Below are 17,439 nucleotides of genomic sequence, written 5' to 3' on the forward strand. Positions count from 1 at the left end.
GGTGTCAATAGGACTTAGAATTTAGATCCAAACTCATCGCTGGCCACTTCAGAACTCTCCAGCGCTTTGTTTCCATCCATTTCTGGGTGCTTCTTGAAGTAGGCATGGAGTCATTATCCTGCTGGATGCAAACCCAGCTTTCTGACACTGGGCGCTATATTGCGACCCAAAATCCTTTGGTAATCTTCAGATTTCAAGATGCCTTGCACACAGTCAAGGCACCCAGTGCTGGAGGCAGCAAAACATCTTTGAACCTCCACCATATTTGACTGTAGGTACGGTGTTCTTTTCTTGGTCTCATCTGTCCACAAGACACTTTCCCAGAAGGATTTTAGCTTTCATGTACATTTTGGCAAACTGCAGTCTAGTTTTTTTTATAGCTGTGTCAGCAGTGGGATCATCCTGGGTCTCCCGTCATAGCATTTCATTCAAATGCAGATAGTTTGCGCTGACACTGATGCACCCTACAGGATAGCTTGAATTTCTTTGGAACTTGATTGGGGCTTTTTATCCACCATCCAGACTATCCTGCGTTGCAACATTTCATCAGTTTTTCTCTGCTGTCCACGTCCAGGGAGATTAGCTACAGTGGCATTGGTTGTAAACTTCTAGACTATGTTGCGCACCGTGGACAAAGGAACATCAAGGTCTCTGGAGATGGACTAGTTACCTTGAAATTGTCATTTTTCAACAATTTTGGATCTCAAGTTCTCAGACAGTTCTCTTCTCCTCTTTATGTTCGCCATGCTTAGTATGGCACACACAGACACAATGCAAAGATTAAGTCAACTTCTCCCCTTTTTATCTGGTTTCAGGTGTGAGTTTCATATTGCGCACACCTGTTACTTGCCACAGGTGAGTTTGAACGAGTATCACATGCTTGAAACAAAGTTGTTTACCCACATTTTTGGAAAGGTTCCAACAATTTTGTCCAGCCCATTTTTGGGGTTTAGTGTGAAATTATGTCCAATTTGCCTTTATCTGTTTTATTCCAATACACGCAAAGGAAATAAACGTGTATAACTAAACATGTGTAATTGCAATAATTTTCTGGCAGAAATACTTAATTTTCTGGAACAATTTCAAGGGTGCCAACACTTTCAGCCATGACTGTATAATGTAAATATTTCAAGCAGATTTTGCAGCAAATTTCAACCATTGCATAGTAATGGATAAAATCTGGCGGAAAGCTATAACAATTTAGGAACAAAGCATACATTTCCAGACATTATTAAATTTGTAGTAATTTTTCCCAGCATATGCTTGGGGTCTTGAAGATTCCAACTAATCCATGCAACCAGGTAGTCATTACTAAAGCATTTCCCTTTAGGAAACTTACCATTCTTTTTGTACAAAGTGCATCATGTCTTCCACTGAATTTGGCTCGCAGACCATGTACAGGCCCCACAGTCCAGTGTCAGTATAACAGGTATTGAAGGACTGGAAGCTGTGGCACAAGTTCCCATGACACGTAATCTGAGCAAGTTTACTGGACAAATTCTGCACAATGGTAAGAAAAAAAAAAAGACATTATTGATATATATAAAAAAACGGAGTCGTCTTATAAGGTAAAGCCAGTCCATATGTAGAGAAAGGTAGAACAGCACTCCATCACCAATTTAATCTTCAGCCAGTATATTCCCTTATGCTCAGCCATCCTGTCATATTTTGCAGCACCTGCTATAATCAGGTAGCTCTAAGTATCTAGTTTGACGTCTTACATCCTAGTTCTGCATCAATATGAACCAAGATACAGATTTTTCTTATAAAAGTTATAAGCTTTTTGTATTTGCTTTGGCTTTTTCCTGTTAGTGAGTACAGATATATGTGTAAATTATCTTTCTCTATCGCTTCATTGGGGGACACAGGATACCATGGGTGTATGCTGCTGCCACCGTGCACAAACAAACCAGCTCCTCTCCAGCAGTGTACATCCCAGGGACTAGCATTAAGTTAATCAGTTTAGCTTAGTGTCAGTAGGAGGCGGACTTGAGTCTTTCACTAGACCCATAACGAAAAATCCTGTTATTTTGTCTGTTGCACTTATCATACAGGCTGATGAAGGGTCTCTTGACCCAAAGTGTTGCATGTAATGAAGAATTAAAAAAAACGTGTTTTTGTTGAGTCTAAAATTTCAGAAATTTAAAAAATGGTTGAGGCAAACCTGTAAGACTCTGTGGCACTGTTCTACTTTTCTCTACATATATGAATACTTGGGTGAGGGTGGCTAGCCCACATAGACCGTGCACCCATACACCTATAAAAGGAGTTGTACGGTCTGAATTTGAATTACGTATCGGCTGTTTTCCTTTTACATCGTACTTTCTACTAAATTTATATAATGTGGTATAGACTTGAAACTACCATTCTGTCATAATTACTCTGTAAACCCTAATCCGTATTTCATTGGTTCTTCCTTGAGATTATTTTTATAGATAGACATTCTTTCCGGTAAGATTTTCAGAATAAGCTGTCCTGTGTGTGTACATAAGAAATAAAACTATATCTCTGTCCACTATATAACTCTCAGTTTGCAATTGACTCTGAACCGGTGAATTGGGTAGTGTGAACAGCAGATGAAGATGGATTCCTTCTCTTCATTCTGCTATTAGTAAGATCCTGAGTTGTGTGCACTTGAATCCAACTTTGGGGTGAGGTAAAAGAATTGTTAGAAAGCGCAGCATGATCTTCTTGTGTCTCTTCACATTATATAGCAGATGAGGGGCTATATATGGCAAGTTGGGGTGAATCTTAGTCTAGAGAGAAACAAAATGGATTTCCATACTATATACAGTAACCCCAGCAGAACTAAATGAAAATATTTCTTTTGTTCCATTCCTTTGAATATATTTTTCAATTCTCACTTTTTACTCCTTCCTAGTGATGCGCCTCTCCCCACCATCCCCTGCTTTGCCGTTCCACTTTTTCCCCCCCATCTTTTCCCATCCTCTATTATCACTTTTTTTACCCCCTCCTCCACTATTTGCTACCCTTTCCCTTTCTTCATTGCACTAATCCATTTTCCATGGAATCTCATTGCATTGTCGTAGTTTTCTCCTTCCCTCTCTTGTATAGTATTTATATTGTTTGCATGCTGTCAGTCTTCATATGATTATTTTTACGTATTTCCCAACATGAGGGCAACTTGTCATCTTATGGGAACTGTAGAGAAAAAACTATTCATATCACCTCCTCTCCTAATTGTATTAAAGGGAACCTGCCATCAGGATTTTGCTCAGTAAACTACAGGCATTGTCAGTTTGGTGCCGTTACACTGATAAAAATGATACCTGGGTCAATGAAATCAGTCCTGTGGTTGTTGTTTAATTTTTGATGGCAGTTTGGAGATAATGAGATTCTCGAGCTCTGGGACGGGGCTTTATTTGGGGCTCTGTTCTTATATTCATGCTTATGAGCTTAAATGACAGGTCACTGAACCTTCAGTGACCTGCCCACTATTTTAAATACTGCTCTTGCTCAGTTCATATTGTGGTCTTTGCTGGAAGTAACCCCAGCAAAGTTGCGCCGCCGCCCGTGCATGCGCAGTAGTATCTATCGTTTGCAGACAGAAGCCACTGCGCATGCGCTGCGGCCATTTTATTGGAGCAAAAAATAAATAAATTGGCACCAGCAGCAAAATGGCCGCCGCGTATGCACAGAGGTCTTTGAGTTAATACAGGTAATTATACCGAATTTCAGGTACTTTTAATAGTTCACTCTGATCCCATGACCAACATCAAGCAGGTCCTTGAGTTATTCCGAGCAATATCTTATTTCAGGTCCTTTAATGATTTACCTGGATCATGTAACAAATGAGGTCATGCAGGTCCTTCAGTTAATCCAGGTAATTATATCTTATTTCAGGTCCTTTAATGAATCACTTTGATGAGAACCTGATGTGAAGATGGAGACTTAACAAGACCGGTAATGTCATACAAAGTCCTTGTGCAAACCCAGTGATTTTTTTATGAACTTCAGGTCCTTCAATGATTAATGCTGAATAGATAGCGGTCTCTTATTGTACCATCACCATGAGCAATATCTTATTTCAGGTCCTTTAACGATTTAATGCATAGACTTTATGAATATATAATAGATAAAAAAAACTATTAAGTGCCATACCACACCACCTCCAAAGGATCGATCCCAGTTGCCAATCAATGTGTTTGCCACCATGAGTGGAATTGTATCTGGGTGAGACCAACCAACAGCTTCAACAGAAACAGCAATATGGGCAAGTGGCATTTTATCGTCACGTACACGAATCTATAACAATATAAGGAAAAAAAACCTAGGTGTTTTAACGCTGTGGTTGGGAAAATAGAAGACATTCTTTTAATAGTGAACTGTGTGTCATTTGAAGTTGCACCAAATACCAGGACATTACGTCTTACATCTGTCTGGCAGTTGTGTGTATACATGGGAGCATTGATGTATTTGGTGATGCCAGCTATGGCTGCAAGTAAGTAGAGAGAAACCAGAAGACAACATACCAGTAACTTCAAATTATACTTCAGTGTATACATAAACCTTTCATAGTTGATGTACACTATAAGGCTATGTGCCCACGATGTAGAAATGCTCCGGATTTTTCCTGAGCGTTTCTGCATCTCCCCTGGCAGAAAAAAAGCATGCGGATTGTACATGCGTTTTCCTGCCAGGGACAAGCGGAAGTGAAACGTTCTCCACATGCATTACCGCATGCGGGTTGACAAGTGCTTTCCAAGCGATTTTAGCATCACTAGGAAAGTGCTTGACAACTTGGTCACACTATATAGATCCATGCAACCGGCATGGATTTATATAGTGTGACCGAAAGAATGGTAAAAAATAAAAAAATAAATCTATACTTACCTTCCGATGCCCCCCGGAGTCTTGCTTCCCTCCGTTCTCCCTTGTCCCTGATCGCGGTACACTGAAAGACCAGCAGACGTCAGCATCGCGTGACCCGTCACATGACTAGGACGTCAGCGCAGGTCCTACAGTCCATCGCGAGCTGCCGGCAAGCGAAGACAAGCACACCGGAGGCCATCAGAAGGTAAGTATAATATTTATTTTTTATTTTATTCTTTTTTTCACAGGTTCTATGGTACCCGGGTCCGGAGGAGAGTCTCCTGTCCTCTAGACCTGGGTACCATCCGCACAGTGAAACGCATGGATTGCGCATGTACAGATGCAGTGATGCGTAATCCATGCGTTCCAATGCAAGTCAATGGCAGCGAAAACGCAGCACTTCAGCAAAATAATTGGTAGTGCTGCGTTTTTTCCGCAGTGATAATCCGCAGCGGAAATTTCCGCAGCATGTGCACAGCACATGCGGATTATCATTGGGACCATGGCAGGCCTTCTACCATGCGTTTTTTAAGCGTTTTTGCAGCTGCGGAAACGCTTAAAAAACGCATCGTGGGCACACAGCCTAACACTTTTTTGTGGGACTATATTAACCCCTTTATCCATAGGCTTTTTTTCTTTTTGCTCCTCCGCTTCTTCCAAGAGCCATAATTTTTTTATTTTTCTGTCAATATAGCCATATGAGAGCTTGTTTTTTATGTAGGACGAGTTGTACTTCTGAATGACACCATTGATTTTACCATATAGTGTACTGGAAAATGAGGAAAAAATCCAAGTGCATTGAAATTGCAAAGAAAAGTGCAATTTCACCATTATATTTATTTATTTATTTTATTTAGCATTGGAAGCACGGTGGCTCAGTGGTTAGCACTGCAGCCTTGCAGCGCTGGGGTCCCACCAAGGACAACATCTGCAAGGAGTTTGTATGTTCTCCCTGTGTTTGTGTGGGTTTCCTTTGGGTTCTCCGGTTTCCTCCGACCCTCCAAAGACATACTGATAGGGAATGTAGATTGTGAGCCCCAATGTGGACAGTGATGATAAAGTCTGTAAAGCGCTGTGGAATTAATGGCGCTATATAAGTGAGTAAAATAAATAAAATTTACCATGTTCACTATATGGTAAAACTGACCTGGCTATTGAATTCTTCAGGCCAGTACGAGTACACAGATACAAAACATGTATCGTTTTTTTTTTTTTACTTAAAAGGGGTCAACAAAAGCAACAATTTTTTTTTCTTACAAATTTCCACACTTTTTCTCACCACTTAAAGGGGTATTCCCATCTCCAAGATCCTATCCCATTATGTAGTAGGTGAAATAATAAGATTAGCAAATACCTCCAATTAAAAATGTAGTATAGTATTTTTGATTCGCTCTGCCACTTACCTCATGTGCAGGCATTGCAGGACCGTAGGTATCCATGGTTACGACCACTAGCAGCTAGCTAACTGTCACTTTATCAGTGGATATAACCATGGATACCTAAGGTCCTGCAATGCCTGAACATGAGGAAAGAGACATAGCAAATCAAAAATACTATACTACATTTCTAATTGTAGGTATTTTCTAGTATTATTATTATTACACGCACTACATAATGGGATAGGATCTTGGAAAAGGGAATACCCCTTTAAGTGGTGAGAAAAAGTGCAAAAATTTGTAAGAAAAAAAAATTGTTGCTTTTGTTGACCATTTTCCGAGACCTGTAACGTTTTACAGGATATGGGGCTGTGTGAGGGCTTATTTTTGTGCCCCTTAAGCTCACGTTATTATTGATACCATTTGGGGGTAGATACGATGTTTTTATCACTTCTTGTTGCATTTTTTTGCAATGTTGTGGCGGCCAAAAAAAACCCTCAAAAACATGATTCTGCCGTTTCTTTTTTTCTGCTACGATATTTATCAATTGGATTACTTTATTTTATATTTTGATAGATCGGACTTTTACAAACACAGCCATACCAAATATGTGTATTTTTGATTTATTTTCAATGGGGCAAAAGGTGTGTGTGTGTGTGTGTGGGGGGGGTGATTTGAACTTTTTACTGGATTTAATAGTTGAAGCTGTGATCAGCCAATTGCAGGGCATCAGCAGACCCTCGGCTGTCATGACAACACATTAATTTGTATCTTTCCTTTTTTTTAGGATGTCCTCTATTGCGATGTCAGGCATTGCAATGTCCTCTAAAGCAAAGCGAAGCACTTACCTCACTACCTGTGAAGGAGCACAGAGGTAGAGTCTCTCCTTTATATGTAGCTGGAAGGTTACCAAAATGATACTTTGCTAAATCATGCAGCTGATCATGAGAAATGCCTGAAACCAAGAATAGATATATAAACATTTATAAATCAAGTTGATTCAACATACTACAGACTGTGCCTGCTTATAGAAGTGTCATGTTAAAGCTGCTGCAGAACACTTACCACCAGCAGCAGCCAAAACAATCCTAGGTCCTTTGTAGTGTGTGGTTATATATTCCACCAAGTCATTTCGGTTTATAGATCTGTAATCATAACAAGTATGAAATAAGTATGCCCCAACAAGCCATATACTAAATGGAAGCATGTACATATAGGATTTTCACATTGATTGTAACAGTGAGTAAAATAAAGGGAGGCTGAAACATAATTATAGAAGCCACAAAGGACTTTGATAGGGCCCTATATACAGTAAACATAACCCAGTAGGATGTCCTTCATTGAATGAATTTCCAGATAATATAGTCCACACATATGTAACAATCCCTTTAAATGATACTAACAGAAAGAAACAATCCCAACAGTTAGGCTACATTCAGACGTCCGTGAAACACAGCCTGTGTATGAGCCATGGCTGCTGGTCTCCCGACATGAACTCAGTAGCCTCAAAGCCATATACAGGTGCATCTAACTAAATTAGAATATCAAAAAGTTAATTTATTTCAGTTCTTCAATACAAAAAGTGAAACTCATATTATATAGAGTCATCACAAACAGAGTGATCTATTTCAAGTGTTTATTTCTGTTAATGTTGATGATTATGGCTTACAGCCAATGAAAACACAAAAGTCATTATCTCAGTAAATTAGAATACTTAATAACAGCTTGAAAAATGTTTTTAAGATCCGAAATGTTGGCCTACTGAAATGTATGTTCAGTAAATGCACTCAATACTTGGTCGGGGCTCCTTTTGCATCAATTACTGCATCAATGCGGCGTGGCATGGAGGCGATCAGCCTGTGGCACTGCTGAGGTGGTATGGAAGCCCAGGTTGCTTTGATAGCAGCCTTCAGCTCGTCTGCATTGTTGGGTTTGGTGTCTCTCATCTTCCTCTTGACAATACCCCATAGATTCTCTATCGGGTTAAGGTCAGGCGAGTTTGTTGGCCAATCAAGCACAGTGATACTGTTGGTTTTAAACCAGGTATTGGTACTTTTGGCAATGTGGACAGGTGCCAAGTCCTGGGGGAGAATGAAATTTCCATCTCCATAAAGCTTGTCGGCAGAGGGAAGCATGAAGTGCTCTAAAATTTCCTGGTAGACAGCTGCGCTGACTTTGGTCTTGATAGAACAGAGTGGACCTACACCAGCAGATGACATGGCTCCCCAAACCATCACTGATGGTGGAAACTTCACACTAGACCTCAAGCAGCTTGGATTGTGTGCCTCTCCACTCTTCCTCCAGACTCTGGGACCTTGATTTCCAAATGAAAATTGGAACTCTGGGACCTTATGGAGTGTGTCAATGACTGCCTTCTGGACATTTGTCAAGTTAGCAGTCTTCCTCATGATTGTGGAGCCTACTGAAACAGACTAAGGTACCTTTTTAAATGCTTAGCTAGCCTTTGCAGGTGTTTTTTGTTAATTATTTTAATTTACTGAGATAATGACTTTTGTGTTTTCACTGGCTATAAGCCATAATCATCAACATTAACAGAAATAAACACTTGAAATAGATCACTCTGTTTGTAATGTCTCTATATAATATATAAGTTTCACTTTTTGTATTGAAGAACATAAATAAATTAACTTTTTGATGATATTCTAATTTTGTGAGATGTACCTGTATAAGGCTATGGAGTGCGGATCGGGAGATCTGTGGCCAGTCCATACACGGACCATGTTTCAAGAACGTCAGGCTTTGGCCAAAAACACTGATTTAAACTTGTTTAAAATGGCTATAGAAGAATGGAGACTTTACGTTTCAGTCATTACTAAGTAAGTACAATGAATGTAGCATATATTTGGCTATCGCATGTGAAAATGTGTGTACAGAAATGAATACAGATAATATATGAACAATATTCCATGAGGTTTTAAAACTTAAAATATCTAGCAATTTGTAGCTGATCATGAAAAATAGCAGAACACTAGTCAGGTTGTGGGTAAATCTACCCATATGTGGGCAAGTTATGACAGCCACCTACTTTATGTTCTCAGTAGGTCCCAGGATGGTTCTGCCCAGGGCCGTGTTGTGATAGGCAGTAGCATGTAGGTAGTCAAAGACCACTTCCTGCAGGTTAGTCTCCACTTCCTGCATCTCACGTAGGATGACCCCTCTTTCACGCTCAATCTCCGCTTCACCCAAGGTGCTGTTCTGTATAATGTCAGCAAGGATCTCCACAGCTGTGAATACATTGCAAGTGAAAGGTCTCAGCAAACAATTGTCCCACAGGTCTGCTTTATATTATTTACACTGGGACCCACAATGAACATTCAATAAGGGCTTGGTCCCAGTGCAGATCTTTAGGAACACATTTTTACAGCATCTTCTACATCTTGATAACTTATTTACCCATGCAGTTTAAATACTGCATAGCAATGAATGTACCTTGTAACATATGTTTTTTTTTTTAAAAGTCTCAATTTACATCCTTTCAAAATATACCCCCACAAGCTGATATGGCTGCTGTAACCAGTAACGAATAGTTATTATCCAGGACACCAAGAGTTCCCCGGCAATGAAAGGTGGTATTTAATACAGCAAAAGGGGTTGTCGTGATGGGACACCATTTAGCATCTTTAAACTACATGTTATTTTAATCAAGTCTTTTATCAAAATCTTTTTTTTTATATTGTTGTACTAGGTCCACACTAGCATTTTTTTTAGTTCTAAATGTTTAAATCCATTTGCCATAGACTTCAATAAAAACAAAACAGATCAATCTGTTCCAAACAGTTCAGGTTTTATTTTAGAAAAATGAAAAAGGAACTGCCAAATTATTTCTTACACCCATCAATGGGATTTTGAACTAATCAGTTGCATAGGTCTTTATAGTTCTGAAATGAAAGCAAGAGAAGAATAGAGTGAAGAAACACTAATGTGAACCCAGCTTTGGTGGGATTTTTTTTTTTTTTTTTTATAATATATTACAGATATAGTTAGTGAAAAATGATAGACACCATAACACACGCAGGGGATTGATATCCCTGTTTTGACAGCAATGTTTCCATGAGGCACAGATAAATCCAAGTAAATGAGTAAAACAAACAAGCTGTAAATGACCAAATGTCTATTTAGAAAGAAGTTAAGCTGTGAATGAGCATTCATAAAATGTATGTTACTGATTAACGGGCGACAAACATCAATCCGCCCGATGAACAACTAAAGTGCTCATCCGTTGGGTGATCAGATTGGTTAGGTCAGAACAAAAAGGGGAATTTGCTGCTGACAACATGGTGCAGCATGGGCCCTTACAGTTTCTCTGCAAGTGACAATCAATTTTTATAAAGTTGACCATCGCTTATTAGAGAATATGCAATCATAAAATGACCTTTTGTTCATATCAAAGCTTTATATTAAATGTCTTATTTTTGATTAAAAAAATAATTTATTTTCCATATCTATATAATAAATAGTGATGAGCGTTTAACCTTTTAACAGAGCATGCTCAGGTGCTTACCGAGTATCTTCGGTGTGCTCGTATATTATTTTCGAGTACCTACGTCTGCATGATTTACGGCTGTTATACAGGCAATCCCTGCATGTGAGGCTGTCTAACAGCCGTAAATCATGCAGACGTATGTACTCGAAAATAATATACGAGCACACCGAAGATACTCGGTAAGCACCCGAGTATGCTCAGTTAAAGGGTTAAACGAGCATGCTCGCTCATCACTAATAACAAAAACTTGAAATCTTGCAGTTTTCACACTGGCCACTAGACTCATACTTCCTGTTCTGTACAGATGACTTTTCAGAAGTCTCATTACCATCACAGACAAGATTTCAGTGATAAGTAACACAAACCACCATTCACAAAAAGTGATGTTACTGTTCCCCTCTGTTCACAATGACGTTCGTCAGGATCAGAGCATGCTCAAATAATGCTTTCACAAGAACTCGGGACAATCTACTACTGCTAATGTCCATTTGAAGAATGGGAAGCAGTTGTCTGATATTAGGCCTGGTGGCCAGTGTGAAAATTGAAGGGCGCATAATATACATACAGCACTACCTAGTGTCAACAGAATACACCCATGGTTTCCTCTGTCTCCCAATGAAGCGATAGAGAAAGGTAATTTTCTGATAACATATTTCCTTTAGCAGGCCAGTCTAAATCGGTTTTAATTCACTCATGAATTATTGAAACAAAATATGAATATTTTGATCAAGTACCTCTGGGCAAATCTTTGGAAAAAGCCTTTGCATAATATACAGTCTGTTCTCTTGATGTATATGCATTTAAGTGGGCGCCCATGTTTTCTATTTCAAGCTCCAGATCCAGTTGGGAACGCTTTTTTGTTCCCTATGACAAAACAAAAACATAGTTAAGAGCAGATTTATAGAAAAATGTGCTACTACGCAAACAATATATGAAAAACAAAACCAGTAACATGGGTGATGTACCTATTAGGCCTGTAAAATGGTGCACAATATAGAACTGTATATGAGCATGTGCGTTTGTGATATCTTACAAATGGAAACTGTAGACACATTTCTAATAGTTGTACGTAACATTCATTTTAAAGAGAAAATCTATATATTTTTTAATTTTACATTTCCTAATTCCTAATTGAATGGCTTTTCCCTTAATTTTGTATTATTTTTTAAACAGATACAATTAAAATAAAATTAACAACCCCTCATAACTTTGCAGCTTTTCCCCTACTTTTCACATTATTCTCAATGGACCCAGGGTGGACCCCTGAGTGGCTGCAGCTGTCACTTAATGCCCCCTGTGGACAATGAGGAATGGCAGCACTCCCATCTCAAAAGAGTGAACATTTGTATTTATTCCATGCCATGTACACAACGTTTCAGCAGTGGCAATGAGCCCTTTTCAAGTGAACAAAATAGTGATAGAAACATCCTTAACCCCTTTAAAGCCCATGATATACTAATACGCGTCTGTGCCCTGGGCTTTAAGAGCCTGACCCGTATTAGTACGTCATGGCGATCGCGCGCGCACACAGGCTGTGCGGGCGCGATCGCCGCTGGGTGTCAGCTGATTGTCACAGCTGACACCCGGTACTATGTGTAGGGAGCGGTCCTGCACCGCTCCCAGCACATTAACCCCCGCAATGCTGCGATCGAAGTCGATCGCAGCATTGCGGAGGCAAGGGGAGGTGATCGGTATACTCACCTCCTCTTCCGGCCTCCAGCGCTGTCTGCCGCGGCTTTCCGGGTGTTGCCATGACGACCCGATGTCGTCATGACAACATCCGGGTCACCAGACAGCAGGAAGATTGTTTGGACATGCGCAGTGCATCTCCAAACTATCTTCTCCCTGTCCAGCGCTGACAGCCTGCATGGCACAGGGATGGTGCTGCATTTCTGTGCCATGCAGGCGATCAGAATGAAAAAAGTGAAAGTCCCATAGTGGGACAAAGTAAAAAAGTAAAAAAACAAAGTGAAAAAAAAAAAAAAAAATTGTAAACATATAAAAAAATATATATATATTATCCACTAAAAATAAAAATATAATGTACCCATCAATAAATATTATTATGAAAAAAAAAAACAAACAAACAATAAAAGTACACATATTTGGTATCGCCGCGTCTGTAACGACCTGACCTAGAAAACTGTTCCACTAGTTAACCCCTTCAGTGAACACGGTAAAAAAAAAAAAAAAAAAGAACGCAAAAAACAATGCTTTATCATCATACCGCCAAACAAAAAATGGAATAACACGCGATCAAAAAGACGAATATAAATAAAAATGGTACAGCTGAAAACGTCATCTCATCCCGCAAAAAACTAGCCGCCATACAGCTCCATCATCCGAAAAATCAAAAAGTTAGAGCTCTCAGAATAAAGCGATGCAAAAAAATAATTTTTTCTATAAAATAGCTTTTACTGTGTAAAAGCGCCAAAACATAAAAAACTATATAAATGTGGTACCGCTGTAAACGTATTGACCCGAAGAATAAAGCTGCCTTATCAATTTTACCACACCCGGAGCAGAATAAAAAAAATTTAAAAATACACAATTCCTGAATTGTTGGTTTTTGTTTATTCTGCCTCCCAAAAATAGGAATAGAAAGCGATCAAAAAATGTCACGTGCCTGAAAATGGCACCAATAACAACGTCAACTCATCCCGCAAAAAACAAGCAGTCACATGACTCTGTCGGCCAAAATATGGCGATGCAAAAACTAGATTTTACAAAATAGGTGTCTTTTAGTGTGTGACAGCTGTCAATCATGAAAACCCGATATGATTCTGGTATCGCTGTAATCGCAACGACCCGAAGAATAAAGTAATCTCATCACTTATACCGCATGAGGAACGGCGTAAAAAATAAACGCTAGGGCTGGGGTTGGTGTTGTGCTAATGTTAGGGTTGGGGTTGTTTTTTTTTTCCAATGTAAAAAAAAAAAAAAAAAAAAGGATGACGATATGGCGACTAGTGTTGAGCGCAAGTGCTCGCTACTTGAGTTTGCATCGGGTGCTCGGGTATGCACTGAGTATCGCGGGTGCTCGAGTCTCCGCCCCATATGCTTCGCGGCCAAAAAAACCTTGCGGGGATTGCCTGCCATGCTCGAGCGATCCCCGCATGTTTTTATGGGGGTGTCTAATAACCGTGAAACATGCGGGCGGGGACTCGAGCATTTCACTTGAGCACCCGTGATACATGGTGCATACCTGAGTACCCGATGCAAACTCAAGTAGCGAGCACTTGCGCTCAAGAGTAATGACAACATTAGGTCATCATATTGAATAAGTTATCAAATTCTGTGTCGTACCTCTGGGTTCAAAATGTTCGCTATACCCCTTAATAAAATCCTTGAGGGTTATAGTTTCCAAAATGGGGTCACTTGTGGGGGAGCTCCACTGTTTAGGCACATCAGGGGCTCTCCAAACGCGACATGGTGTCGGCTAACAAACTGAATGGAAAATCGGCTCATATTTTTAGCGGATACCATGTTGCGTTTGGAGAGCCCCTGTGTGCCTAAACATTGGAGCTCCCCCACAAGTGACCCCATTTTGGAAACTAGACCCCTCAAGGCACCAATTTAGATGCATAGTGAGCACTTGGAACCCGCAGGTGCTTCACAAATTGATTCGTAAAAATGAAAAAAGTGGAAAAAAAAATACTTTTTCATTTTTACGAATCAATTTGTGAAGCACCTGGGGGTTCCAAGTGCTCACTATGCATCGAGAGAGGTACCTTGGGGGGTCTAGTTTCCAAAATGGGGTCACTTGTGGGGCGTTTCCACTGTTTAGGCACATCAGGGGCTCTCCAAACGCAACATGGCGTCCGTTAATTATTCAAGCAAATTTTACAATCAAAAAGTCAAATGGTGCTCCTTCCCTTCCCAGCCCTGCCGTGCGCCCAAACAGTGTTTTTTCCCCACATATGGGGTATCTGCATGCCCAGGGGAAATTGCACAACAAATTTTGGGGTCCATTTTTTCCTGTTACCCTTGCGAAAATAAAAAAAAATGGGTCTAAAGTAACATTTTTGTGAAAAAAGTTAAATGTTCATTTTTTTCTTCCACATTCCAAAAATTCCTGTGAAGCACCTGAAGGGTTAATAAAGTTCTTGAATGTGGTTTTGAGCACCTTGAGGGGTGCAGTTTTTAGAATGGTGTCACTTTTGGGTATTTTCTGTCATAAAGACCTCTCAAAGTGACTTCAAATGTGATGTGGTCCCTAAAAAAATGGTTTTGTAAATTTTGTTGGAAAAATGAGAAATCGCTGGTCAACTTTTAATCCTTATAGCTCCCTAACAAAAAAAAATTTTGGTTCCAAAATTGTGCTGATGTAAAGTAAACATGTGGGAAATGTTATTTATTAACTCTTTTGTGTGACATATCTCTCTGATTTAAGGGCATAAAAATTCAAATTTTGAAAATTGCTAAATTTTCTAAATTTTTGCCAAATTTCCGTTTTTTTCACAAATAAACGCAAGTGATATCGAAGAAATTTTACCACAATCATGAAGTACAATATGTCACGAAAAAACAATCTCAGAATCAGGGGGATCCGTTGAAACGTTCCAGAGTAATTACCTCATAAAGTGACAGTGGTCAGAATTGTAAAAATTGGCCTGGTCATTAATGTGCAAACCACCTTGGGTTGTAAAGGGGTTAAATATACATATATATTTTTTTAGTTTATCTTTTTTTATTACACCACCCTGTGATCATTGACATTAACTTTTAAAGTAGGCAGAAAAGCACCATTATCTATTTATTAGAATCAGTTCATACAAAATAGAGTAATCAGACCAGAAGGGGAGAACTACACAAATTATTTTACTCTACTTTACTTTCCAGACCAATTCAGCTTGTAAGATTTTTCAGAGTTCTGCTTTGCAGAGTCACCTTAAATGCCATGTGCTCCAGGAAATGGGCAGTGCCATTGTTCATCTGATTTTCATATCTGCTTCCAGCATCAATCCACATTCCGACCTAATAAAAATGATACATAATAAAATATCAGTAATCCAGCTAAAAACATAACATGTGGTCCAGACAGCTTCTCCTAAATTTACCAAAAGCCTTGCACCCAATCTGATCGTTTTAACAGATCTTTACACCCAAATAACTACTTTTCTTTTAATTAATTGATCTAGATTTCTAAATATTTCACAAAATAGAGGAATACAGTGGCTTGCAAAAGTATAAGTTGGTGAAGTGAGAAAAATATAGGCATAAATTAAATGTATGGTATGAAATAACTAAAAATTGGCATGTGCATATGTATTCACCCCTTTTGCTGTGAACCCGTAGAAATTTCTGGTGCAAGCAATTACATTCATAAGTCACATGCATAGTGAAAGGAAGTCCACATGTGTGCAATCTAAGTGTCATGGTCTGTCAGTATATACACACCATTTCTGAAAGGCCACAGAGGCTGCAACACCATTAAGCAAGAGGCACCACTAACCAAACAACACCACGAAGACCAAAAAGATATCAGAACAAGTCAGGGACAAAGTTGTTGAGAAGTACAAGTCAGGGCTGGGTTATAAAAAAAATCCCAAATCTCTGATGATTCCCCGGAACACCATCAAATCCATTATTATCAAATGGAAAGAACATGGTACCACCTGCCAAGAGAGGGCCGCCCACCAAATCTCTCAGCACAGAGAACAAAGATAACCTGAAGAGCTGCAGAGTACCCAAGAAGACTGGAGTATCTGTCCATACGACAACAATAAGTCATACACTCCATAGAGGTGGTTTTTATGGAAGAATGGGCAGAAAAAAGCCTTTACTTACATACAAAATTGTAAGGCTCATTTGGAGTTTGGCAAAAGACACACGGGAGACTCCCCAAATGTATAGAGGAAGGTGCTGTGGTAAGATGAGACCAAAATTGAACTTTTTGGCCAAGGTAAACACTATGTCTGGCACCAAACCAACACAGCACATTACCCCAAGAACATCATCCTCAGTGAAACATGGTGGTGGGGTTATTTTTCGACAGCAGGGACAGGGAAAATGGTCCAAGACAAGGGGGAAGATGGATGGTGCAAAATACAGGGATATTCTTGAGCAAAACCTGTTTCAGTCTATCAGTGATTTGAGACTGGGACGGAGGTTCACCTTCTAATGAGAATGACCCAAAGCATACTGCTAAAGCAACACTCGAGTGGTTTAAGGGGAAACGTGTAAATGTTGTTGGAGTAGCGTAGTCAAAGCCCAGACCTTAATGCAATTTACAATCTATGGTGAATACTTTCGCAAGCCACTGTAAATGAAACAAAAACATTTATCTTTAGCATGTAGGAGGATTTAGAAAAAAAAGAATCTCAACCCCTTCACGACATGGCCAATTTCTGTTTTTGTGTTTTAGTTTTTTCCTCACATTCTTCCCAGAGCCATAACTCTTTTTTATTTTTCTGTGCACATAGACATATGAGGGCTTTTTTTTGCGGGACAAGTTGTATCATTGATTTTACTACATTGTGTAATGGAAAAAAAATCCAAGTAGGGATAAAATGTGAAGAAAATAAAATGCAATTCTGTGTGGACGCATCATCCACATGAAGCAGGGAAGGAAGACGGCAATCGTAAGAGAGGAGGCCCTGCACCAAGACCAGAGATGCCCATCGGACCAGAACGTACCTTCTGCGAGCATAAAAAATGGTCTTTTTTGAGCCTTGCATAGGGGACATACATAGAAAGAAAGAGTTGGAGGCAACCTCTGGGGTC

General features: G+C 39.5%; 1 protein-coding gene across 1 annotated transcript in view; it reads right to left on the reverse strand.

The window, feature by feature from the left end:
* PMPCB (peptidase, mitochondrial processing subunit beta) overlaps positions 1 to 17,439 on the reverse strand; it is a 30,133-nt gene that overhangs the window by 9,501 nt on the left and 3,193 nt on the right. The window contains exons 3-9 of the mRNA XM_073652268.1: positions 15,604 to 15,690; positions 11,448 to 11,577; positions 9,256 to 9,454; positions 7,275 to 7,354; positions 7,058 to 7,164; positions 4,123 to 4,266; positions 1,340 to 1,500 (exon numbers count right to left, since the gene is read on the reverse strand). Of these exons, the coding sequence (XP_073508369.1) occupies positions 1,340 to 1,500; positions 4,123 to 4,266; positions 7,058 to 7,164; positions 7,275 to 7,354; positions 9,256 to 9,454; positions 11,448 to 11,577; positions 15,604 to 15,690 (908 nt within the window). The remainder of the gene's footprint in view (positions 1 to 1,339; positions 1,501 to 4,122; positions 4,267 to 7,057; positions 7,165 to 7,274; positions 7,355 to 9,255; positions 9,455 to 11,447; positions 11,578 to 15,603; positions 15,691 to 17,439) is intronic.

The sequence above is a fragment of the Phyllobates terribilis genome, unplaced genomic scaffold (assembly GCF_046119375.1).
Source record: "Phyllobates terribilis strain yellow unplaced genomic scaffold, ASM4611937v1 Scaffold_11__3_contigs__length_659146591, whole genome shotgun sequence".
Classification (NCBI taxonomy): domain Eukaryota; kingdom Metazoa; phylum Chordata; class Amphibia; order Anura; family Dendrobatidae; genus Phyllobates; species Phyllobates terribilis.